The 27,582-nt window shown below is 36.1% G+C and overlaps 1 protein-coding gene and 2 non-coding genes across 3 annotated transcripts; 2 read left to right on the top strand and 1 right to left on the bottom strand.

Moving 5' to 3' along the window:
• Positions 1-2,897: 2,897 nt before the first annotated feature.
• On the bottom strand, positions 2,898-3,003 carry LOC133780718 (small nucleolar RNA R71). The gene has a single exon (XR_009869536.1). It is a non-coding gene; the product is annotated as a small nucleolar RNA R71 (small nucleolar RNA).
• Positions 3,004-11,664: 8,661 nt separating this feature from the next.
• On the top strand, positions 11,665-12,318 carry LOC133779760 (uncharacterized). Its single transcript, XM_062219676.1, has one exon. It carries the CDS (start codon positions 11,665-11,667, stop codon positions 12,316-12,318), a length of 654 nt encoding a protein of 217 aa, XP_062075660.1.
• Positions 12,319-23,822: 11,504 nt separating this feature from the next.
• On the top strand, positions 23,823-23,929 carry LOC133780724 (small nucleolar RNA R71). The gene has a single exon (XR_009869542.1). It is a non-coding gene; the product is annotated as a small nucleolar RNA R71 (small nucleolar RNA).
• Positions 23,930-27,582: the final 3,653 nt, after the last annotated feature.

Raw genomic sequence — 27,582 nt, 5'->3', positions numbered from 1 at the left:
TCAAGATCCAATCTTGATCTTGTTATTATTGTACACGCCAACTATAGCCTCTGGACTGTGGTTGGCGTGTAGCATCCCTATTTTTAGGGATGTGATTAAACCAATTTTCTTTTAATATTATTTAGTAATCTATTTATTCAAAAATATATAAACCTGATAACTTATCTTATCAGATTAATTAAAGAATCAATATTAATTCAAATTCAAAACTAATTTGAATTATCAGAAATATCTTTTCACAATATTTAAATAATAAAACTAATTAATTCAAAGTTAATTATTTAAATGCTATTTTCGAAAATTCCATTTTATTTAAAAAGTAATTTTTGACAATTGCCTTAATTAAAAATGTCAATTTCGAAAATTGCCACATTAATTAAATAATTTGTTTCAATTACTATTTTACCATGAAGAACAAATTTCTTCCAAATATGTCATTTTCCAATTTTTTTCCAATTTCAACTCTTATCTTGAATAGTGTTGATAGAGCCATCTCGAGGACCTATGGACCTATAATTTTAATCTCCAATAAATTTAGATGATTAATTATAATAATAACTTTAATTTATTAATCACAATATTATTCCACTAAAAATATGAGATTGCACTCTTATAATTATAGACATTTATTTATTGAGTACATTTAAATATATAAAAAGTGTCCATCGATTTAATCACTACATACAATTCAATCATATATTAATGGTTCATAATTAAAGTAGTAATTAATTACCGCTTAACTTCTTTAATTATATCTTGTTTCCTTAAGTACCATTAATTTTACAAGTAAAGGTTAAGTCATAAACTTATTTATGAAATTGAGCTCAATAATCTTTCAGTTCCAAAAGTCAACCCTTAAGAGAGCCATTATTCAGTTCCTCTTGGAAAGGTATAGATTTCATATCTGTATATTATGTCCCCGGCCATTGATATGTCTAGTTTAGGGTAGTTTTAGAGTGTGTTTTAGTCTTAGTTTCAAGCAAATTGTGAGTTTTGTACGATATTATGATTGTGTTTGTTTTGTTTTTAGGTTTTTTTCTATGAATTTTTGAATGGAGAGGAAAATAGAAGATTTAATGATGAAAATGGGTATTTGGGGAGCTTTTGGCCATTTCGTGTGAATTTGGGAGAGCCGGGAATATTCAGATGACTTTGGTGCTAAACAAAGGTAAAAATGAGTAAAATCAAGAAATCTGGAACAAGGAGTCATGACTTGCCCATACAAGTCGCGGCGTGCATGAAGACAGTGGCGAATCGGTGAAGGGAATTAAGGAAAGGCGGGTGGCAACTTGGTCTATCAAGTTGCGATGCTTGAGGTTCCAGAGGAAGAAGGAATTGTCAGAAAAAGACACGGATCGCGACTCGGGAATAGGCAAGTCACGACCAGCCTCACTAAAATTTGAAAAAAAAAATGTGTTTAAGCATAAATTTTAGGTTATTTGTAAATGAGGTTCTTGAATGACGGGATTAGCAGCTGTTTAACTCTATTGATATATTTTTCTTCAGTTTTCTCTTAGTTTTTAGTAGTTTTATTCTATGTTTTTGAACAATTATTTTATTATTTTAGTCATGTCTACTATGAACAAAACATCTGTTATAGGGTTTAATGTAGTCACTTGGATATTTGTTAATTTTCTATGAAGTTTATATAATTTCTTCTTCTTCTATCTTTTATCTATATGATTTGTGCTTAATGCGTGTGGATAATTGATCACTATTTACATGATTTATGATTTTGATTCGAGATCTGAGAGGGGAGAGTTGAATATTCTATAATCATATAGACATAAATTGCATATAGGACGATAGTGCCTATAGGGTTTGTGTAGTGTTTAGGGTTTCTATGCTTCATGCCTGCTATATGTTAAAACTTATCACAGATATGTAGAAAGTTTACATATAGGTTGAGATCTTTTTATCTAGAAAAAGAATTAGGATTGTTTTAGTTAACCCGCTATTAGGATAGGAATTGAAGAATTATATGTGCGATTAGTAAGATTAACAGGTTGAAAAGTTGATGAAGTTAACACCCTAGGTTTTTAATTATTGAATCAATTTTTATAATTGCATAGTTTATTTAATTTTAAGTTGTAGGTTAAAAGATCACTCTATTTTCGACAGCCAAATAGAAAGCTAGACTTCATTAGTGGTACTTGATTAATAGTCTCCATGGGCATGATTCTTATTTATTATCTATATTACTTGGATCGATTGTGTATACTTGCGCATTATATTTTCGCTGTCATGTTTTTGGCGTCGTTGCCAGGGACTATTTAATCAATATAAAAAATAATTGATTCTTGTTCAACTTTGGCTTTTCTTTAATAGTTTATCTGACGTATTTATCTACTTGTTTCTTAATTGTAGGGTCAATTAGCATATTCGACGTCAAGGATTGGAGCCACTAGTACCTGTTGATCCTGAAATTGAAAAGACCTATAAGAGAAATAGAAGGCAGTATTGGTTAAAGAAAATGGCTCAACTGCCAAATATTGGAGTAAATAACGCTGCTGATGCTGGTGAAGTTGATCCACCATTAAGAAACTATGTACTCCTGACTGCTACAGGGATACATTCCTGCATTCGTCCACTTACTGTAGAGGCAAAAACTTTTGAGATAAAACCCTATATTATTCAGATGGTTCAGAATTGTGTGCAATTTGGGGGGATGCCTAATGAAGATCCTAACCTACACATCACCAACTTCTTGGAATTATGTGCTACATTCAAGATGAATGGGGTGAGTAATGATGCAGTCAGGTTGAGACTATTCCCATTCTCTTTAAGGGACAGAGCTAAGATCTGGTTGATCCCATTGCAAGCCAACTCGATTACTACATGGGAGGACCTTGCTGAAAAGTTTCTTGCCAAATATTTTCCTCCTGCTAAGTCTGTCCGTTCTCGAGGAGAAATTAATAATTTCCATCAGTTGGATGGAGAATCGATGTAAGATGCTTGGGAAAGGTTTAAGGAATTACTTCGAAAGTGCCCACATCATGGTATTGAGAAATGGATGTTGGTGATACTTCTTATAATGGTTTGGAGGAAAATACAAGGACTATTATAGATGTTGCAGCGGAAGGAACCTTCATGAGTAAAAGTGCAAATGAAGCTCATAATCTGTTAGAAGAAATGGACATGAAAAACTACCAATGGCCAACTGAACGTGAATATAAGAAGGTTGCTGGAGTTCTTGAGGTTGATCAGATTGCTATGCTTACTGCACAAGTGGCGTCGTTAACAAAACAACTATAGCAGAATAATATATTCGCTCAGGCTATTTAGCTGCAAAATAAGTTTGTTTGTGAGATGTGTGGAGGTCCGCATCCTTATGAACAATGTCACACTACTACCAGTTTCTTTATTGATGTCCACAATATTCCTTTAGATCAGGCACATGCTATTGGGAATTTTCCAAGACCATTAAACAACCTGTATTCCATGTCTTATACTCCAGCTTAGAGAAACCATCCTAATATGTTTTGGAAAAATAATCAAGGAGCACAACCACCATACCCACAAAATCAGCCTCAATACCCACCCCATCAACAAACATATGGGCTAAATCCTCGACCGTATTATGATCCTCGCCAAGTAGTGCCACAACACCCACCACTGCACTCTCAAGTGAACCCAACAGAAGCACAGATTGACACATTGAACCAATTTATGACTGAAACAAGGTCGTCGATAGACACAAACTGGTCAACTGGTGAAGTTAATGTCTAACTGGGCTTAAGGGAATTTACCAAGCTCCTCTGAGGTAAATCCTAAAGAGCAATGTCAAGCGGTCACATTGAGGGGTGATACTAAGTATGACGGGCCTACAGTTCAAGAGGAAGTGGAGAAGACACGGGATCAAAAGGTAGCTAGTCCAGAGCAAGAGAAGGTTACTGAAGATCTTCAAAAGAAAGGGATAGACAAGCCTGTAATAGTGGAGCATACACCAAAAATACCATATCCTCAAAGGTTTCGAAAGGTGAATCTTGACAAGCAGTTTTCTAAATTTCTTGAGATATTCAAGAAACTTCACATCAACATACCATTTGCAAAGGCTCTAGAACAAATGCCAAAAGTTATTTAACCCTCAACTATCTAGTAAATTAAATATTTCACTACTCTGTTAATTTTACACTTGAGTCCCAAAACTTTATTCTAAAGCGATCCACTCACAATTCTTATTAATTAAATTAATATTTAACGATTATTATTTTAATTTCATTCAATCACACATTTCAAATAATTCACAAATCATTATTTAAAAAAGTCAAACCATGTTATCACATACTAAGTTCACAACGAATATGTTTTATTAGATCAATTTTTCAGACTTACCAAATCAATTTCAAAATGGAAAATTTTCTTGTGTTCTATATTGTGTGCAGGATCTCAACTCTTAGTAAAATTATTCATTGAATTAATATTGAGATATTTGGTTTCTTTATTTATTTAATAAAATGCATAAAATTGGAAAGCTTTGAGATTTTATTTATTGATATATTTTTGTGCACCAACTATTGACATTAATTGCAGATTTGGTCGTGCTTCCATTTATCCAATGAACCAACATGGCATTCTATATAGGTTCATTCAATATGCTCGTGATCTTTTCATGTCGATGAACTTGGATGGATTTCAAACCAGGTTCATTCAATCTGTCTGAACGGCTGATCAAGTTTCTCAAGCAGGTTCACTAAACGATGTGGCAGAATCATCTATTTAAGGAATGTTGCAGATTTCTTTGTAATGGGTTTGAGATTTCATAAATCAATCATTGGTCAACCATTTAGCTATAAATAAGACTCCAAGCACCATAAACCTTTAACTCTCTCATTCCTTTAATTTTATGTAACATTGTAATACTAGAGAGTTCTTTTTATGTGAGGTTAAGAGTGGTTTTCTTAATCTAGTAATTGTGTGGTTGTACTACTCATTTGTGTTATTGTATTCATTGTCTACTTTAGGAGGAAGAAGTCATAACCATTCAAATCAATCGTGTTTATCATTGTCTTTGGGAGAATACTCTTACAAGCCTTTGTTTGGGAGGAAGAAAGCAACATCTTCAGTTACTTGGTAGTTATGGAACGTGTTGTCAGCGCTGCTCTAATATGAGAAGAAGATAAAGTGCAGCATCCGGTCTACTATATTAGCAAGCGGTTGATACGAGCAGAGTCGAGGTACCCCCCGATCGAGAAGTTAGCATACCGCTTGTTACTTGCCTCTTGAAAACTGCACCCTACTTTTAAGCTCATTTCATTAATGTACTTACCGACCATCCATTACATCAGGTTTTACAAAATCCAAAAAATTCTTGTCGGCTACTTAAATGGGATGTAGAGTTAGGCTAGTTTGAAATCATATATCAACCATTGTCATCCATTAAGGGACAAGCTTTGGCGGACTTTATTGCTGAGTGCACTAAATTTTTTTATATTCCTGACCAACAGGAAACATTGGATGTGTCTGAGCAAAAATGAGATATTCCTGAGCAACATAGAATCCATTGCGCTTTAAGGTATGGATTCAATGCCTCCAACAACAAGGCAGAGTATGAAGCTCTACTAGCAGGGTTTCGACTTGCCAAGGATGTTCATGAACGTCGATAGAGATAAATAGTGATTCACAGCAAGTTGTCTGGCAAATTTTGGGAGAGTATCAGGCTAGAAGTTTGTGCATGGTGGCCTATTTGAATAAATCCAAGGATATGCTAGCACAATTTGAAAAGTACTCCATCAAACTAGTACTACGAGAGAAAATTTTCAATGTAGAAAGCCTTAGCTAAACTGGCCAGTGCAAAAGATGCTGTCACTTTAAACGTCATACTCATTGAATACTTGGCTAATCCAAGTATCACTGAGAAGGAAGCATTGCCCATTACAATTGCTGACACATGGATGACACCCATCATTGTATATCTCAACCAGGGCACTTTATCGATAAACCAAAATGATGCAAAGAAGTTGTTGAGACAAGCCGCCCGGTATGTCATAATGAATGGAGTGTTATACAGGATAAGGTACTCTTTACCACCGTGTAACACCCAACCAGTCAAAATGCTTGCTAGTTGAAGTGCATGAAGGGCTTTGTGGAGACCACTCTAGGAGGGCAAAGTCTTCCTAAAAATATTTTGCGACAAGGATATTTCTAGACTATAATGAACAAGGATTCCATGGAATATGTGAAAAAGTGTGATAAGTGTCAAAGATTTTCTAAGATACCCCGAGCACCACCAAATGAACTGAAACAGATGCAAATTCCTTGGCCTTTTGCAGTATGGGGAATTGATCTGATTGGGAGGTTACCCAAAAGAAATGGAGGGGTACAATTTGCAGTAGTTGCAGTGAACTATTTCACAAAGTGGACCGAAGCTGAACCACTAGAAATAATCACCTCCAAGAAAGTGTTAGACTTTGTAGTGAAGAATATTGTCTATCGTTATGGCATTCCATAGAAGATAGTGTTAAACAATGGTACTCAATTTGATAGTGACTTATTTACTGATTTCTACACTAGACATGGCATAACGAAAAGTTTCTCCTCCTCGGTAGCTCACCCAAAAGCAAATGGGCAAGTTGAAGCAGTCAAAAAAATGTTGAAGGACACTCTAAAGAAGCACCTTGAACAGGCTAAAGATTCTCGGGTAGAAGAATTACCAGAACTCCTCTAGTTGTACAAAACTACTGCTTGGACAGCAACTGGCCATACTCCCTTTTCCATAGCATATGGGTATGAGGCCATGTTTCCAGTCGAGATTGATCCCCCATCATATCGAAGGAGTATATATGGCCAGGAGAATAACCACCAATTACTATCTGAGTCTTTAGATCTGATGGAAGAGAAATAAGAAAAGGTGAGTTTGAGGGTTGCTGCACATCAACAAAAAGTGACTCGCTACTTCAATTCCAGGGTAAAATATCGAAAGTTCTAAGTCGATGATTTGGTCCTCAGAAAAGTGTTCACCAAAGACCCAGCAGGTGGAGTGCGAGGACCAAATTAGGAGGTACCATACCAGATCAAGAAAGTTTTACCTCTCGACACTTACAAACAATCTCGACTGAATGGAGAGTTGATCAGAAACCACTGGAATGGCGAGCATTTGAGGAGATATTATCAACAAACTTGTTATTTCAGTTTGTTAAGGGGTTGTTCATTAGCCGACCAGTCACTTATTCTTTTCTGTAATCTACGTTTTTGGTTAAGAGTCAGTTTTAGACAAGCTTTGTCATTTCTTATTATGAATGATAAAAAAGATCACGCGCAACATGGTCGATTCTTGCTACAAATATGCATGTGTGTTAATTATTTTTATACTCGAACAGTGTACAACTGGTCATTAAAATTGGGCAATGTTCAACCGGCCAATACGTTTAAGCAGTATTCAGTTGCTCGGATATTTTCCATGTCTATGTGTTTCATGAGTAATTAACTGTTTGAACGGATTTAGTCAAGTAGCAAGTGACCACGAATCCTTCAACCGTTGATTACTTGGGGGGCACATAAGGTATATTGACATATAATCTAACACAAACAATAAGAACACGAGTTAAGATATTTGTTTTCAGGCTGACTTGTAAATTTTTTAAGTCGAAAATGGCCATTAAGCTAACTTGTATAAGAAAGCTTAAGTAACTTTGAATTTTTCTAATTTTAGAAAACTTGAAGTTAGAAACAAATGTTTGTGTGGATATAATTATTTTTCTCACAAAAATTTAATGCAATAAGAGTGTGAGGAAGTATACTTAGTAAAAACATGAGAAATGTATATAATTTCTAAGTTAATAAAACTAAGTACTCATGCAAAAATATATAAGGTTTTAAGTCTAAAAAGACTTAGAATGTTTCAAGTTAAAAAAAAAAGTAAAGTAGAAAATGTGAATAGCTCGGCCGTATGAGCAAAGTATAGAAGCTTCCAAGAAACAATTGTCTTTACAAAATACATCGAAGGGCCAGGTATTTAAAAAAAGAAAGTTACTGGTCGAATACATTAGTGGCCGGGTTGTCAACTCCGTCTTCAGTTCCTGGAACTTCTTCTGGTTGGAATGACAAGGCTAGAGAAGAAGGCATAACACCAACAGGAAGATTCGCCTCCTCAGAAGCCTTGGCCTCACACTTGGCGAGCTCCTCGGCCTTTTCTTCTTCAGAAAGAAATTCGAGGTTGAGAGTTCATCTTCCATGCTGATAGAAGCAGATGAAACAGATCTCTTCATAACGCGCCATATCGACATATTTGTCTTGCTTCAACTCCTCAATCTCTTGATTCTTCTTCTCCATGTGATTGATTAAAGTTTTGATGACTTGAATCTTCTTGATATTCTTATCAGCCTAGTACTTCAAAGATTTATCCCGATCGGCAACTGTCTTCTCCGCCTGCTCAACTTTTTGTTGAAGATCCTTTTCAGACTCAATCAAGACTTTATTTTCTGCCAAGACTTGTCCCAACTGTTCGTTCAAAATCCTAATGAGATCTTTATAATTCACCACTTGGCGTTGAGCATGGCTGATTGTGACAAGTCCCTGAAAATAAATAAAGGCAGGTAGGACGAGGCCAACTAATAGGTAAACACATTTGGTTATAGGAAAGTACTTATGCTCATCACTTTTGTGAGGCCTCTGCTAAGGACAACTTCAATACTTTGTCGAAAAAGACTATCAAAAGCATGAGTCATCCTCTCATGGTTAATTGTATGGTCGAGAAACTCTCGACTATACTTGCCAAAAATTCTTAGAGGTTCACTTGGGCGTCCAATACTTGTTGCCGATCGAACTATTCTCTTTGGGGCAGGAGGTGGAACAACTTGTTTTGAAGGGGCTAGGTTTCCCTCTTGGTCGGATGATTTCTGTAAAGAATGCCCTAGACTAGTGGTTAATAAAACATTCACATATTCATTGGTTCATAAAAGAAAACCACTTATTATAAAAGTCTCAGTGGGGACTTGCTTAAAATAATGCAAGTTGGGCCCAATAGTTTTAAAAGAAAATATGAGTTTTTATGCAAAGTTCAAAAGAAAACAAATCCAATAATTAAGTCCCACTGATAATTTAGAAAGTCTCTTAAAACATAACATAATTAAAATGGCGTCTTAAAGTGATCATTTTTCCGTCCATAGGATGCCCCACGCCATACACCCCACAACGATAGAACTCCTCACGTCACCACGCGTGCCACAGAGAAACATATTTGCTACCTAGAAGGGAAAGTAAGGGGGTGAGCTAAAAGCCCAGTAAGGAAGTACAAACAATAAGCAAGTAAGGTACAACAAATTCACACACTATCGTTCATCTTTATACATCACAATATCATCATATCATAACATAAACATCATAGCATCATCATATCATAACATCATCATAACATAAACATCATAGCACATTCATACAAAATTCCTTGTGAACATGGCCCGCTAACTTGTCCATGCCACCCTTTGAGGTAAACAAGAGTCTCTGGTCCTTGAATAACCTCGGCGCGTTCGCCCTTGGAGTTACGTCTTTATATCCTTAGTAACTCGGGTTACGTCTTCATATCATTAGCATCCCATTTGATGTGTCGCGTTCATCACGCTAACATCCATTCATAACATAACATATTCATACAAGCCAACGTATCATCACATTATGGCATTCATAATTCATAACATTTCATTCACACAACTGTCTTACCATTCATAGCATAAACAATCATAAATTCTATCTAACTTCCTTACCTCAGGTCCGAGCTAAGTAAATTCACAACCTCTCAACGAGCCTATACCATAATCAAAACGACATTTCTTAGCTTCATAAAATTACTATTTTGCCCTTTCATACAGTGCATGTGTGCATGGGCCATGCACACATAATAAGAGTTACACACACAACATGCAAATATACTTAATTACACATAAAACCATAAAAGAATAATGCTCATTTTACCTACTTTGCGTGCATGATCTTTCTATAAAAACCACATGGTTGAATAATAGACATAATTTTGGACGTAAAAGTAGATTTTCATGTAACATGCATATGTGGAAACATTGCGTAATTGCGACGTTTAAAAACGATAATTCTACACGTCTGACTTCTATCGTTTTAAAATTAATAGACTTGTAACATGCTTTATTTTCTTAAAATTTCTAGGTTGATTAAATCTCTCAAAACATTATTTTATTTTATAAAATAATTTTATTTAGCTTAAAAAAAACATGTGATAATTTCATTTATTATTCTCAAATTACAAAGAATTAACAAAATCTTGGAATTTATTTAAAATACCTATGATTACTATGTCTCCTTAGAAAAATAAATTTTAATATTGGTTAATTGTGTTACATAAATGATGTGAGAAAAATATATTTTAAGTGTGGAAAAATATAATTTATTTGAATTATTTAAGACTTAGTTTTTATGTAACATAAATTCATAAGTGGAATGAAGGCGCCAGGACCTGATGGTTATGGCAGTTTCTTTTTTCAGGATAATTGGGTTCTTGTCGGCTCGGAAGTTAGTGATGCGGTGCTCTCTTTCTTAAAATCTGGGAAACTCTTGAAAGAGGTAAATACCACAACGATCACTCTTATTCCAAAATCTAAGTGCCCAGATAATGTGGGTGATTTTAGACCTAGAGCTTGCTGCAATGTGATTTATAAGGTAGCCACTAAGTTAATTTGTTCAAGATTGAGGAAGATTTTGCCTGATTTAGTTGTTGAAAATCAAGGGGGTTTTGTGCATGGAAGATATATCGCCTACAATATTATGGTTTGTCAAGATTTGGTGCGCCATTATGGTAGGAAAAATAGTAAACTGAGTTGTATGATACATATTGATTTGAGGAAAGCGCATGACACGGTGGAATGAGATTTTATAGAAGAAATGCTAACTGCCTTTAAGTTCCCCTAGATTTTTATCGATCTCATCATGACATGTGTTCGAACGCCGAAGTTTTCTTTGATGATCAATGGAACAATGCATGGTTTTTTTGCTTCCAAGAGGGGTTTGCATCAAGGATATCCGATGTCACTGTTATTGTTTGTTCTTGGAATGTAATATCTTTCTAGGATTCTGGCTAAGGTTGGAAAGATGGCAGATTTTAAGTTCCATGATAGGTGTGCGCCTTTGAGATTGAATCACTTGTGTTTTGCAGATGATCTTCTTTTATTTTTTCATGGTGATTATGTGTCTATATTATTGCTGCTGAGGGGGCTCACTTTGTTTTCAAAATCCTCTGGTCTTTTTCCTAATGTTACAAAATCAGATATTTTTTGTAGTGGTATGGCAAATGCAAAAGTGAGAAGAGTGCTGAAGGTGTCGGGTTTCAGGAGAAGTCGCCTACCTTTCAGATATCTAGGCATCCCGATTTGCTCCAAGCGAATCAGTTCTGCTGAATGTGGGATCATTATTGATAAAATGGTTCAGCGGATTCGCCTATGGAGCTCACGGAATCTCTCTTATATGGGCAGAGTAACTCTTATAAATTCTGTTTTGATGTCAATTCATTCCTATTGGGCTCAAATTATGATTTTTCCTAAGCTGTTGTTGAGGAAAGTGGAAGCTATTTGTAGATCCTTTCTTTGGAAAGGGTTAGCTAATGGTTCAGGTTCGGGTCAAGTAGCTTGGGAGAGTATCTGTTTGCTGAAAACGGCTTGAGGCTTAGGATTTCGTAATGTTATTAACTGGAATACAACAACTATGGGGAAATACATTTGGGAGATTGCTGCTAAAAAGGACACTCTTTGGGTTAGGTGGATTCACAGTGTTTACTTGTCTGCTGGGATTGGGCATTGGAGGAAGATTGTTGCTGTAAAGGATGTCATTAAAGCTAAGATGGACTTGAATACTTTTATCATTAAAGGTTATAGTATTCAATATCGGTATGACTCTATATATCCTTTTACTGAGCGCGTTCAATGGAACAAAAATATTTGGGGAAGACTCAATATTCCTAAACATAGATTCATTTTCTGGCTTGCAATGAAGGAGAAACTTCGTACCCGGGTTCAGATTAGTAAATATAACCCCACTATTGATCGTACTTGTCTTTTGTGTGGTGATCACGATGAGGATGAGAAACACTTATTCTTTGAGTGTTCTTACAGCTGGAGTTGCCTTACTAGACTGAAAGCTTGGTTGAGATGGAACTCTCGGGCTGAGAATCTAGGTTGTTTACTGCATTGGATTGACAAAGCAAAGCAAATTAGCAAGGTGAGGAAGCAAATATATACTGTGATCCTGGCAGCTCTGGTGTACCACATCTGGTTAGTCCAGAATGATGCTCTTTGGACTCACAAAGTTTGGCAAATTAACCATATTGTACAGAGAATTCAAAGTGATGTTAAATTTTGAATATATCATGTAATGCCTAAGAAGGCCAAGATTGTAGATAGAGATTGGTTTGAGCATATATGTAGTTCTATACAGGGGAGAAATTGGCTTTGGGGTTCAGGGGTTTTGGTTTTTCTTGGACTGTTGTAGTTGTGTTTTGGAAGTAATTCAATGATTCTTATTCACCAAAAAAAAAATTCATAAATGGCAATTAAATAATCATTTTAAACTTTTTAAACCAAACTTTCAGCCACTATTTAATTTCTTTAAAAATCACAAATAAATTTAATTCAATATTTTTCTCAATCAAAATAAAGAAAAATCATAACTATAAAAATATACATTCATACCATATTAAAATAAAATTTTTAATATTACCATAATTTAGGGTATTAATTTTTATTTCAAATACTTATCAAATTCATTTTATTGAAACACACTTCCCATTTTTTAACAAAAATTCCAGCAACCATTTTTATCATTAAAATCACTATATTGAATTTAAAACCTCATATTTTTCTAAAAATATAATAAAAAATCTGTAGGTATTTATTTGAGTAAAATATCATTTTATTGTGACTTAAAATACCCTTTTTAATTTCATAAAATCAACATAGCATTATGGACATTACTTATGCATGCAAATCACTTTTTTCATCAAACTTTTACCCAATTATTTACAAAATCAGCAAGCATAATTACTCATGAAATTCATCCTTATCTCAAAATTTCACATAAAATCATACATGTCCAAAATCCTATCATGCTCTTATTATACAAATAATTATAAGAATATCACTAACACATATTCATATGCAATCTTATAAAACCTTTTTTCTATTCCAATGAATTAATACATGAATCCAACAAAACAATAACAACAACATACATAAATTCATAACACCATTATTCATATATGCCTTTGTATTAAACCTAACATGTTTCTATCACTTTTCATGCATATCATGATTCATTGATACATAATATCATATACATCCTATCATATTTTTACAATCACCATTATTTCAAAACATACAAGAAAACAATCATGATTGAACCTTTTACCCCTAGGCCTAAACACTCAAGATCCACCATAAAATATCACAAAATTCTCATCTACCTCCACATAAAACCTAGTATGCATCTATCATCATTTTCGCATATTTTACATAAATCAATGGTCTAGAATAATCATAGCAACATAAACATAAAATACAACCCTCATATAAATCCCATCAAACCCATTTTCTCTCAAACATTCTCATGAGCCCTTTTAACAAAACATATTATTTTCATGAAAAAAAAATAAAACAGATCATAATCACCTCATCACCAACCTACAATAATCAAACCATTAAACACCACCATAAACAACCTCAAGGATAAACCCATCAAAACTAATATAGGTTAAGAAAAACCATTACCTCTCTTGATTGTTGAATCAAGAATACTCTAGCAAGAAAAACCTTGTCACCTATAGGGGATTTTCAAACACCATACATCCAAAGAAAGAAAGCACAAAATAAATCTTAGATTAGAGAAGAGGAGAAGACTCTAATTCAAATATGTAAAACACCAATAGATAGAACATACCTAGGGTTCGAAACCCTCTTCTTCTTCCCTCCTCTTTCTTTTTTTCTTCTTCCTTCTCTCTAGAAAATGGCAGCCCTTTCCTTTCTCTCTCTCTAGCTCGCCACCCTCTCTCTCTCTTCCTCTCTTCAACTCACGGCAGCTGTTGCGAATTTTTACTACTGCGCAAGTATACGCAATCGAATAAACAAGTAATAGTAGTGGAAATATATTATCGTTCCGTCAGGGAATTGATCTAATAATTACCAATAGCAAACTTTTATTTCTATTTGACTAGTGAAATTTTAATGACAATTAACAATGAACAATAAACTAAGAAAGCACAATTTAATTAACGAAATTTAATATAAGCGAAAGATTAGAGTATTCTAATTTCATCAACCTTTAATTCTATTCAATCAATAATACAACTAATATGTTTCTTTGATTTATGATTATAGCAAGTTTACTATTGACAATTCTATTCTTTCTCAAGATATAAAATATTCAGTTTACCTGTGAATTCTCTACATGTCTGTGATAAATTCGACACATAAACCGCATTAAGAACAAAAACCTAATTGCTACACAAACCAATTTGATACTTTCGTTCTAAATTGAAATCTATGTCTATTGTCTAAAGCTATTCCAATTCTCACTTTTCAGATATTGAATTAAAATCAATAATCATGCAACAGATGGCCAATCAATTACAAGCATTAAACATAAGAACAATAGATAATCATAAAGTCAAAGATTCATAGAAATTGCATTAAAGACGAATAGAATATCCAGTGACTACATTAAAATACTCTAAATAAAAATTTAGTTCATAATATTAAACTTCATCACACAATCTAAAATTCAAAAGCATAAAATAAACACAAACGAAATAAACGTGGATTCTTCTCTGTTTCTTTTCCTCTGCCGTCAGAATGCTTCCCCCTTCTGTCCTTTTCGATCTTCCTTTTATTCTTTTTACAAAAATCCCAAAAACCTACGAATTTCCATGAAAATTTCCAAAAATGCCCTCGGCCGATATATCGCCTATGATTCTGCGATATATCGCCTGTTGGATGTTCTCGATAAAAACGCAAGTTTCTGATGTCATTTCTGCAAAGCCAAAATTTGAAATTCCTCCTTATGCCGATATATCACCCAAGACAAGCGATATATCGCCTGTACCATATTTCCACATATTGGCCAATTTTTGGCTACTAAAACCAACATTTATCCAAATTCTCAAACAAATCAGAATTATAACGACAAACTGCACAAGTTCACCAAACAGATTAAATAGAAACTTTCTCTTGAGAAAAACAACCAAATCAATATGAAAATGTTATCAATAAGCGTATATTTTGTACGCTTATCACACCCCCAAACTTGACTGGTTGCTTGTCCTCAAGCAAACAAAGAAACAATCCAAAACTAAAAAAAAAACTATTAGATGACTTAACTTCACAGGAAAATTTAAACTTAGACAAGGGGCATAATTTTTCTTAAAAATTCCAATTCCTCTTCAATCGCTCAACCAATGCTTCAGATCATGTGACTAGAATTTCAACATATCAATAATTTCTCCAAATACTGTCATTCATGCACATACATATTTCATTTAACAAATGTCGTACAAAACATAATTTTACAAGTATCAACATCCATTCATACCACAAACCCATCAAAATTCACCATAAGCTTGCTCAATTAACTTGTCTCCACTAATATAAAATCTGTATCAAGTAGATCAAAAGGACTTTTATAGGCTCATAACATTGGCTTAGGTACAGGTAGATAAATAGTCATTTAGGCTCGAAATTACCATAAGCATATAAACCTTGAAATCAACCAACTTTCTCTTCACCACACCAAAAATCACCCTTTTATACAATTAGAGAGAGAGATTACATACTTTCATCATTTTCTTCTTTTCTTTTTGTATCATTTTTTTCTATACTTATCACTTTTTTTTTTCAAATCACACTCCCCCAAACTTAATATTTTCTATATATAATCAAGGAGTGTGACAAAGTGATTTTTTTTTTCTATTTTCTCAAAAACTTCTCTCTCTCTCTTCTTTTTGTACAATCATACTACATTCAAATCATACCAATACCTCACTATTTTCCATTCCACTTTCCCACAAATTATATGCTTATGATAACAAAGGAAAAGGAAAAATGATGAAGTTAGGAAATTTAGGCTCAATAGTATAATCAAGAACAAAAACCAAAGCTTTAGGCTCAAAAAGGGTAACTAAGGATAAATTTTTATGGATTAGCTGGAAAGGCTCAAACGTTTACCAAAGAAAATTGCCTAAATCATCTCTACTCAATACTTTATTTAGCATTTCGTCTCAACAAATCAACTGAGCAAGTTCTAGCTTATTTCAACATCCACCATACATACCAATTCCCACAATACTTATAAACTTATATAATGTAGAGCATAAATTAAATAAAACACATATAATACACAAATGACAATACTCAGATCAATTACCAATAGGTTAAGCACACAGTCTACATATCCAAAGCATCAGTCTAACAACATCAAGGAATTAGCATATATCATCATTGAAGCCCACCTGTCTCAGTCAATAACAGTTTCGTACAGTCATCCAAATAAAAAAAATATATCAAAAGAAAAGTAAATAGTCCCCCAAACTTAAAATAAACAGTGCCCTCACTGTTTCATAAAATCCAAAGGACCTGAACTAAAAGAAAAATAAAATAAAATAAAATAACTAGAAAAAACCTGACAACCGAACAGTTACTCTTCATCGTCGGAATCTGGAGGCGGCTGATATGGCTGGCGCAATTCTGGAGGACATTGAGGAAAATCATTGAATCCTATATAGCGCGCAAATGCCCCACAAAAATCAGCCATGTAATTCGTCATGTGGAATTGACGATCTCGAATATCCGCCTGACCATGCAACAACAGCTGATGTTGTCTCTTCAACTCTTCAATGTCTTGTTGCATGGTACTATACTGCCGAGAACTAGAGCCTTCAGTAGCTCTAGAAGTAGATGGTTTTCGCCCCTTTCTCTTCGGCCTAGTGGTCTCAGGTTGCTCATCGGTCGGTGGCAAGGACAACAGACTCGGATCAACAGGCTCGTATCCCAAACCAGTGGGTCGAAGAACACCCCCATAATTCTCATCCTGATGCAACACTGATTGATGACTAATTACTGGAGACTGTTCACAGACTTCATTAACGTTCATTGGCACGCCTTGATCCTTACATAGACTGGTAATTAATGAAGCATGTCCATGACCACCAGATGTGGCCCCTCGCGCAATGTAAATGATACTCTCTGCTATGAGCCTCCCAACATTGATCGACTTGCCCGAAAAAATACAATAGAGCAAGTAGAGACATTCAGTAGTCACTTCCATTTGTTGAGTGGAAGGCATGAGAGTACTGATGACGAACCTGTTCCACAACCTCCCATATGGACTCAAACATGTAGCCCTGATTGATCTTGGAGTAACCATGTCACTCCCCATTTTGTAAGTAGAACCAGGCTTCGTCATTTCCCTTAGGAGCAAATCATAGTCCTTTTCTGCGGCCCCTGCGCGATAATCGTCATCCCATGGATCATTTAGGTCGTAGAACCTGTTGATTACTTGCGGAGAATAGCAAACCTTTCTACCCCGAACTAACACTGTGTGATCATCCTGCTCGACAAAAGCGTTGGCATAAAACTCCCTTACCAAACTGATATTGGCCAAAAGTTTTGGCTCACACAACTGCTTCCAATTCCTATTTATAATCATATGTGGGAGTATGCCATCCAATTCACTGGGCCTAAAGTGAGACTCCACTATCACTGTTTCATTTTTTACTATCCATTCCTCGAATTTATTTTGCGCAGTGGGGTTAACAAAGGTATGGGCAATAGTTACATTGGCTCTTTGGACAGTGGACATGGTCTTTGCTTTCTTGGGAGCCATAGAGTAATTGAATCACAAAAACACAAAGAATTGTCTCTGAACACACTAATAATCCCAAAGCAACTCAGAAACACACAAGAATATCCAAAATAGTCCAAAACCGTTCACTGAGTACTTTTGTCGAACACCTAGTGCGCAATCAAGAAAAATTGGCCAACAATACTCAAACAACCCACAATCTTCCCCAACTGTATAGAATATGCTCCCAATATAATAACAACAATACACAGAAGCCAATCTTGCAATAGATATCGAAAATTCGTCCAATGCCCAAAACAAATTTAAGTTCTTCAAATTCCTCAATAAAGCATCAAACACACCAAACTTAACAATGTACCTTGAAAATCTTGGAGAATGATGATGATAATGTGGTGAATCACAGCAATATTTGGCCCCTTGAGTGCTTGATGAAGGTGATTGAGAGAGTGTTTTGTTTGAGAGGAAAATTGGGAAAGATAGAAAGATTTGAAAGAGGGTTCGGTTCTGTAATAGAAGGCGAATTGGGGTTATATTTTGTGAAACATAAGCTGATAGGAAGGGATCATGTGCTCCCCACGTGCCCTTTTTTAATCAAAATATACGACCAGGCGATATATCGCTACATAGGGATCATGTGCTCCCCACGTGCCCTTTTTTAATCAAAATATACGACCAGGCGATATATCGCCTATATGTGGCGATATATCGCCAGATACTGTATGCCGAACCATGCCTCTGACTTGCATGCCGATACTTCGCCTCCACTACCCCCGATATAGCGCATCCCAATTTGCTTTAGCCGATATATCGCCTATAGTTGGCGATATATCGCCACATGCAGTATAGAAAACGGCGTCTCTAACTTTGCTGCCGATATTTCGTCTTGACCACTCCCGATATATCGCCTCCTCTTGTACATGAGCCGATATATCGCCATTGTGAGGCGATATATCTCTTAGGACCGAAAAAAAAAATTCCAACTTTAAAACCAAAAATCCCCTCCGAATCGGTTGTCCAGGAGATATATCGCCTAGTGTAGGCGATATATCGCCTAAACACTATTCAAAATTATCAAGTTTTTTTGTTTTTTTTTTGTTTTGTTTTGTTTTGTTTTTTTTTCACATTTTTCACGGTTCTACTATACTAAAAGAAAATAAAATAAATAAATAAATAATAATGTCAAACGAAAACAAAAACAAAAATAAATTACAAAACAATGAGGTGCCTCTCAAAAGCGCTGTCGTTAACGTCATTTAGCCGGACGCTGCTTTCCTTTCCATCAAGAATCCACCAATGTAATATTGACCTTCGTCTCAATTTCGCCTCCATAGTAATGCTTCACCCGCTGTCCATTAACTTTAAACGGCGAAGAATCACCTTGTTGAATCTCCAAAGCCCCGTATGGAAAAACTTTTGTAACATTGAATGGCCCCGACCATCGAGACTTTAATTTTCCCAGAAATAACTTGAGACGGGAATTGAATAGCAGTACCTTATCACCCACTTGAAAAGTCCGATTGACAATATTATTGTCATGCCATTTCTTGGTCTTCTCTTTGTAGATTCTTGCATTCTCATAGGAATCATGACGCAATTCATCTAACTCATTCAGTTGAGCTGGCCTTAAAGCTTTCGAAGCGGCCGGATTGAAATTCAACTTCTTTAACGCCCACTGTGCCCTATGCTCCAGTTCAAATGGTAAGTGACAAGCTTTACCATATACAAGACGGTAGGGAGAAGTACCAATTGGCGTTTTAAAAGTTGTCCGATAAGCCCACAACGCATCATCAAGCTTATTCGACCAATCCTTTCTATTAACTTGCACCGTCTTCTCTAAAATCAGCTTAATCTCACGATTTGACACTTCCGCTTGCCCATTTGACTGCGGATGATATCCCAATGCCATCTTGTGTTTAATTCCATATTTCTCCATTAAGGAATCAAAAATCTTATTGGCGAAATGAGTCCCTTCATCACTTATAATCGCTCGAGGTGTGCCAAAACGAGAGAAAATATTCTTTTTCAAAAACTTGACTACCACCTGAGCATCATTAGTTGAAGTAGCAACTGCTTCAACCCACTTACTTACATAATCCACCACCAATAAAATATACAAATTTCCAAACGACGGTGGATAGGGTCCCATAAAGTCAATACCCCAAACATCGAATAATTCAACCTCCAATATATTAGTGAGAGGCATTTCATGACGTCTTGAGATATTACCTACCCTTTGACAATGATCACACCGTTTCACATAGTCATAGCTGTCTTTATACAGAGTAGGCCAATAAAATCAACATTCAAGGACCTTTGCAGCAGTCCTTGCTCCCCCAAAATGTCCACCAGTAGGCGATGCATGGCAATGAAACAAGATGTCCTTCATTTCTCTTTCAGGCACACATCTTCTGATAATCAAATCCGGACATTGTTTAAATAAGAAAGGATCATCCCAATAGTAGTTCTTCACATCATGATAAAACTTTTTCAACCTCTGCCCTACAAATTCTGATGGCACTACGTTGGCTGCCAAATAATTCACATAATCTGCAAACCATGGCACCCACTCATCCTCCACTGCAAATAATTGTTCATCTGGGAAACTCTCATTAATCTCTCCTGCAACAAGTTCTGACTTATCCCCCAACTCAAGTCTTGATAAGTGATCCGCCACCAAATTATCTGTACCCTTCTTATCCCGAACCTCCATATCAAACTCTTGTAAAAGAAGCACCCAACGAATAAGTCTGGGTTTAGCATCTTTCTTAGCAATAAGATGCCTGATTGCGGAATGATTAGTATATACAATAACTTTGTTCCCCATCAAATACGGCCTGAATTTATCGAATGCATAGACAATGGCAAGAAGCTCCTTCTCAGTGGTGGCATAATTCAACTGAGCGCCATTTAGTGTTCTGCTGGCATAATAAATAGTCCAAAATACTTTGTCAACACGCTGCCCCAGAACCGCACCCACTGCAAAATCACTTGCGTCACACATTAACTCAAATGGCTGGTCCCAATCCGGTGAAATTACTATAGGTGCCGACACCAACTTCTGCTTTAGTATCTTGAAAGCTTCAAGACACTTCTCATCAAACTCAAATGGCACCCCATTCATCAACAATGCCGAGAGTGGCTTAGAAATCCTGGAGAAGTCCTTTATAAATCTTTTGTAAAACCCCGCATGACCAAGGAAACTTCTCACTCCCTTAACTGAAACTGGAGGCGACAAATTCTCAATAGTAGCAATCTTAGCCCTATCAACCTCAATACCATTCTTAGACACCTTGTGCCCAAGTACTATGCCTTCATTTACCATGAAGTGGCATTTTTCCCAATTCAAGACTAGATTCGCCTCTTCACATCTTCTCAGCACAGCCTCCAAATTCCTTAGACAATCATCAAAAGAAGACCCCATCACAGAGAAATCATCCATAAAGATCTCAATGCTCCGTTCCACCATATCAGAGAAGATAGCCATCATACACCGTTGAAAAGTGGCAGGGGCATTGCACAGACCAAACGGCATACGACGGAATGCAAAAGTACCATATGGGCAGGTGAAGGTCGTCTTTTCTTGATCCTCAGGCGCAATGGCTATTTGATGGTACCCTGAATAGCCATCCAGAAAGCAGTAATACTGATGTCCAGCCAATCTATCTAACATCTGATCAAGGAAAGGCAGTGGAAAGTGATCTTTTCTGGTTGCTTTGTTCAGTTTACGATAATCTATACAAATCCTCCAACCAGTTACGGTACGCGTTGGGATAAGTTCATTATTGTCATTTTTTACCACTGTAATCCCTCCTTTCTTAGGGACTACCTGAACTGGACTCACCCAACTACTGTCTGAAATAGGATAGATCACCCCAGCATCTAACCACTTCAAGATCTCCTTCCTTACCACCTCTTTCATTGCTGGATTCAATCGACGTTGTGCTTCAATAGAGGGCTTACTGTCATCTTCCATCAAGATCTTGTGCATAACTGTGGATGGACTTATCCCCTGAATATCTGCCAACGTCCATCCAATTGTCAACTTATGGGTTCTCAACACCCTTAATAATTTTTCCATCTCCTCATTAGAAAGAGAAGAAGACACAATAACTGGTAAAGTCTCCTTCTCACCCAGAAAAACATAGCGAAGATGTGCAGGCAATGATTTCAATTCCAACTCTGGAGGTTTCTGAACTGATGGTAATGGTCTCTTAGGTCCTTGACCCAAATCTTCATATTTTCGATTATAAATTGGCCCTTTAGAATTCAACCACTGTACACACTCTTGGACCTCACTGTCTAACTCAGCATCTATATCTCCAATTGTCAAGCTCTTCTGAAGTGAATCCTCTATGAGATTAATTTCTGCCACCGCTTTCTCTACCATGTCAACTTTGAAACAACTGTCATTGACATTTGCAAACTTTAAAGCCTTAAACACGTTGAATACCACTTCTTCACCTTGAACTCGCAGTGTCAGCTCACCTTTCTGAACATCAATCAAAGCCTGCCCAGTAGCTAAAAATGGCCTGCCTAGAATGATTGGTACATCCATATCCTCCTCCATATCCAGAACGATAAAATCAGCAGGAAAAATAAAATTATCCACCTTCACAAGAACATCTTCAATAATTCCCCGTGGATGTTTTACCGATCGATCTGCTAGTTGTAGAGTGATGGTTGTCGGTCTTGCCTCACCCAAACCCAGTCGTCTGAACACAGTTAAGGGCATCAGATTAATACTTGCCCCCAGATCACATAAAGCGTGCTTACATTCAAATTTGCCAATGGTGCAAGGTATAGTAAAGCTCCCCGGATCTCTCAACTTTTGGGGCAACTTCCTCTGCAATATCGCACTGCACTCTTCAGTGAGTGCCACCGTCTCATACTCCTCCATCTTTCTTTTCTTTGACAGAATCTCTTTCATAAATTTGACATAACTAGGCATCTGCTCTAATGCCTCAGCAAATGGAATATTGATGTGCAGCTTTTTGAATACCTCTAAACACTTAGAAAACTGTTTATCCAGTGTAGTTTTTCTAAGCCTCTGAGGATATGGAACTTGAAGTGGCTGACTATCAACAATGGGAGAACACTTGTTTGAACATTGGTGGTCTTCAGTAACCCCATTCGCTTTTGTATCTGATTTCTCACCCAACTCTTCATTCGGAACCACTGACTTTTGTACACTGGGCTGCTCCACTTGCTTACCATTCCTCAATGAAATTGCTTGACAGTTCTCTTTAGGATTGACCACGGTATTACTAGGTAAATTCCCTTGCGGTCTGTTATTAAGCATGTTGGCCAACTGACCCACTTGTGTCTCAAGGTTTTGAATAGAGGATCTGGTTTCAGTCATGAATTGAGTCTGAGTATTAGTGAGGGTCAACAAGGCTGCTTGCAATTCATTAGGCTTTTCTGGTGGATCTTGCGGTCTAGGTTGGTGTGACGATGAGGCTTGATTCATAGGCTGTTGTGGCATGTGCTGCTGGTATGGCCCTTGAAACTGTGACTGTTGGCCCTGATTGTTTCTCCATGAGAAATTTGGGTGATTTCTCCACCCAGGATTATAAGTATTGGAGAATGGATTCTGATAAGGCCTCTGAAAATTACCAACTGCCTGTACCTGAGCCTGATTAACTGGCATATTACCATACATGTTGGCCGCTGTACACTGTTCATACAAATGAGGCCCTCCACATATTTCACACCCTGATTGCATCTGTATAGCCTAGGCTTGAGCTGAGATCTTGTTTTGTTGCAACTGCTTTGTCAATGAAGCAACCTGAGCAGTTAAAGTAGTTATAGCATCTAATTCATGTACCCCAGCTACTTTTCTCTGTGAAGTATCTCATTCGGCAGGCCATTGATAATTGTTCATAGCCATCTCCTCTAACAATTCATATGCCTCATCAGCCCCTTTACTCATGAAAGCACCACCTGCTGCTGCATCTATTATAGTGCGAGTAGTACCGCAAAGCCCATTATAAAAATTGTGGACTAACATCCACTTCTCTATACCGTGATGAGGGCATTTCCTGAGCAGGTCTTTGAATCTTTCCCAAGCATCATACAATGATTCTCCCTCATTCTAATAGAAGTTATTGATTTCTCCCCTCAACTTCGCAGCTTTTGCAGGAGGAAAGAACTTTGAGAGAAACTTCTGAGCTAGTTCCTCCCATTTATTGATTAAGTTGGCCTGTAGAGAAATAAGCCAACTTTTTGCCTTGTCCCTTAGTGAAAAAGGGAACAATCTCAGCCTTATTGCATCATCGCTCACCCCATTAAACTTAAACGTTGCACATAGCTCAAGGAAATTCACTATGTGCAAGTTAGGATCCTCATTGGGGAGACCACCAAACTGAACAGAAGTCTGGACCATTTGTATCATCGCCAGCTTAATCTCAAAGTTATTGGCAGTAATAGTAGGCGGCCTAATGCACGAGTGTACTCCTGTGACAGCGGGGAGCACATAATCTCTTAATGCTCGCACATTTTGGTCCTGAGCGATATGATTCTGACCATCATTGTTGTTAACCCCGTCTCTTTGGTTGGCAGCCATTGATGCTTCCAACCTCTTTTTCCTTCTGTTTTGTCTGCAGGATCTTTCGATTTCAGGATTAACAGGAACAAGATTTGCAGATCCTTCACGTCGCATACAAAAGATTCACCTATTAAAACAGAATGCGACAACTTGGATTAGTTCAAATAATAAAAACAGCCAAATTAGAATAAAAATTAACTATCTTGATATTAATAGAATATCAATTCCCCGGCAACGGCGCCAAAAACTTGTTGCGAATTTTTACTACTGCGCAAGTATACGCAATCGAATAAACAAGTAATAGTAGTGGAAATATATTATCGTTCCGTCAGGGAATTGATCTAATAATTACCAATAGCAAACTTTTATTTCTATTTGACTAGTGAAATTTTAATGACAATTAACAATGAACAATAAACTAAGAAAGCACAATTTAATTAACGAAATTTAATATAAGCGAAAGATTAGAGTATTCTAATTTCATCAACCTTTAATTCTATTCAATCAATAATACAACTAATATGTTTCTTTGATTTATGATTATAGCAAGTTTACTATTGACAATTCTATTCTTTCTCAAGATATAAAATATTCAGTTTACCTGTGAATTCTCTACATGTCTGTGATAAATTCGACACATAAACCGCATTAAGAACAAAAACCTAATTGCTACACAAACCAATTTGATACTTTCGTTCTAAATTGAAATCTATGTCTATTGTCTAAAGCTATTCCAATTCTCACTTTTCAGATATTGAATTAAAACCAATAATCATGCAACAGATGGCCAATCAATTACAAGCATTAAACATAAGAACAATAGATAATCATAAAGTCAAAGATTCATAGAAATTGCATTAAAGACGAATAGAATATCCAGTGACTACATTAAAATACTCTAAATAAAAATTTAGTTCATAATATTAAACTTCATCACACAATCTAAAATTCAAAAGCATAAAATAAACACAAATGAAATAAACGTGGATTCTTCTCTGTTTCTTTTCCTCTGCCGTCAGAATGCTTCCCCCTTCTGTCCTTTTCGATCTTCCTTTTATTCTTTTTACAAAAATCCCAAAAACCTACGAATTTCCATAAAAATTTCCAAAAATGCCCTCGGCCGATATAGCGCCTATGATTCTGCGATATATCACCTGTTGGATGTTCTCGATAAAAACGCAAGTTTCTGATGTCATTTTTGCAAAGCCAAAATTTGAAATTCCTCCTTATGCCGATATATCGCCCAAGACAAGCGATATATCGCCTGTACCATATTTCCACATATTGGCCAATTTTCGGCTACTAAAACCAACATTTATCCAAATTCTCAAACAAATCAGAATTATAACGACAAACTGCACAAGTTCACCAAACAGATTAAATAGAAACTTTCTCTTGAGAAAAACAACCAAATCAATTTGAAAATGTTATCAATAAGCGTATATTTTGTACGCTTATCAGCAGCCAAGAGCACAATATGCTCTTCCAATTTTTCCTTACCTTCTTAACCTAATCCTCTCATAAAGCCTCTCCAAAGTGAAATGGTAAGTTTCCTTTCTTCCTTTATTTTCTTTTAATTTCTTTTATTTTTCTTTTTATGATAATTGATTGGAGATAAATGGTGATCATACTCCTTTCCCAAAATAGCTATCCTCATCCAATTTAAATTTATTCTCCTTAGAAAAATATTGGAAAAATCAATCAATATCCCCCTAATTGCTACACGTCCACCCTACACTTGCCCCTTCTTTTATTTTATTTTTTTAAATAAAACTACTCAATTATATCAAATAAATGGCAATTATAAAATGTGTAGAAAATCCACACATGTGTATCTTATTACCATATACTTGCACACACTAAATCACTAGGGTGCATCACTATCTACCATGCACCTTAGTGAATTCAACCAAATCTCACATAATCACATTTTTAAAATAAAATAAATACAAATTATTTAACAAGTAATTTTTATAAAAATATTCTACACCAATTCTAACAATTAAATAAAATGACAAGCAATCAAGTAAAACAAACAACAACTAAATAAAATAAACATTTAAATAAAACAATTCATCACACTTAACACTTAAATAAAATAAATCACAAAATTTTAATAATCTAAAAAAAAAAATTGGTGCACTACAATTTCGTCAGGTCGATTGGGTAAGTTTTGCAACTTTTCTCAAAGGGTTTACACTGCTCCCCTCACCAGCTTTCCTCTTCTGGGAAGATGGAGTGTTAAATTGCTTGAACATATCTAAATCTGCAAAAAAGTAGAATAACTTACCAATAAGCAAGAAAGGAAAGTAGAAAAAAGAAATAATTACAAGTATAGAAAAGATTCTACCATGACCATGTTCCTCTACGAAATCTACTATATCACAGTTATTCTTGGACTTATCTAAAAGTTTAATTGCCCAAGAGTTCTCTTCTTGGCAATTGTTGTTTGACAAAATGAAGTATCTCATACGTAGCAATTTGGAATGGGGAGATATCGAAATAATCTGCTACAAAACGGAAAAAGTGATGAAGAGGAATGGTGGCTCCCACAAGAATGTTGTATTTTGACCAAGTGCAATACACTCCTTCAGGAATGTTACCCCTGTGGTTGGAGCGAGGACACGCTATGTTTACTCCCTCAAGGTCATAAGATTGAGAGTACTTTTCAACCACCCTAAGGTTTAATTTGGTGACCTTAGACACGTACCAAGATGGCTCATGGTCTTCTTGTTTCCTTGGTTTAGGCACGACCGCATTCTGGATCTCTGTTGCAAACACTTAGGTGACCTTTTCTTTGATTTTTAGGTTTTTACACTGGTCGGGAGGTCCTTGAAGAAGCTTTTGTTTTAGCCTCCTCTACTGGTTGTTCTTCCACTTGAGGCTCTTGCTCTATTACTTTTTCCATTGCTCAACGAGCTATCTGAGGGTCCTGCTCCTGAAGTAACTGAGTAGTCTTTTTTAATCTCGGCATGGGTTGGTGTTGTGTTTGTTGTTGGACAAATTGGTTTTTGTGGAGAAAATACAAGGTTGATCAGGGAAGAATTTTCTTCAATTGACGAAGGCGATCTTCAGGAGTCCTCTGCTTAGGGATTTCGATGAGGAAGAGTCACTACTCAGATGGCGATTGCTCGGCTTAGGGTGTGAAGAATCAGAGTCTGTTTGGCTGTCACCTCCCCTGTAGTCATAACGATCATCTACAAAAAATAGGGGAATGTGATTAAACCAAACAA

Source organism: Humulus lupulus, chromosome 5 (genome assembly GCF_963169125.1).
Source record: "Humulus lupulus chromosome 5, drHumLupu1.1, whole genome shotgun sequence".
In the NCBI taxonomy this organism is placed as follows: Eukaryota; Viridiplantae; Streptophyta; class Magnoliopsida; order Rosales; family Cannabaceae; genus Humulus; species Humulus lupulus.
The sequence above is the reverse complement of the archived record's forward strand: the minus strand, read 5'-3'. Positions and strand labels throughout refer to the sequence as shown.

Coding starts and splice junctions, on each gene's coding strand:
- LOC133779760 (XM_062219676.1), top strand. CDS start 11,665: ATGGGGAAATACATTTGGGAGATTGCTGCTAAAAAGGACACTCTTTGG.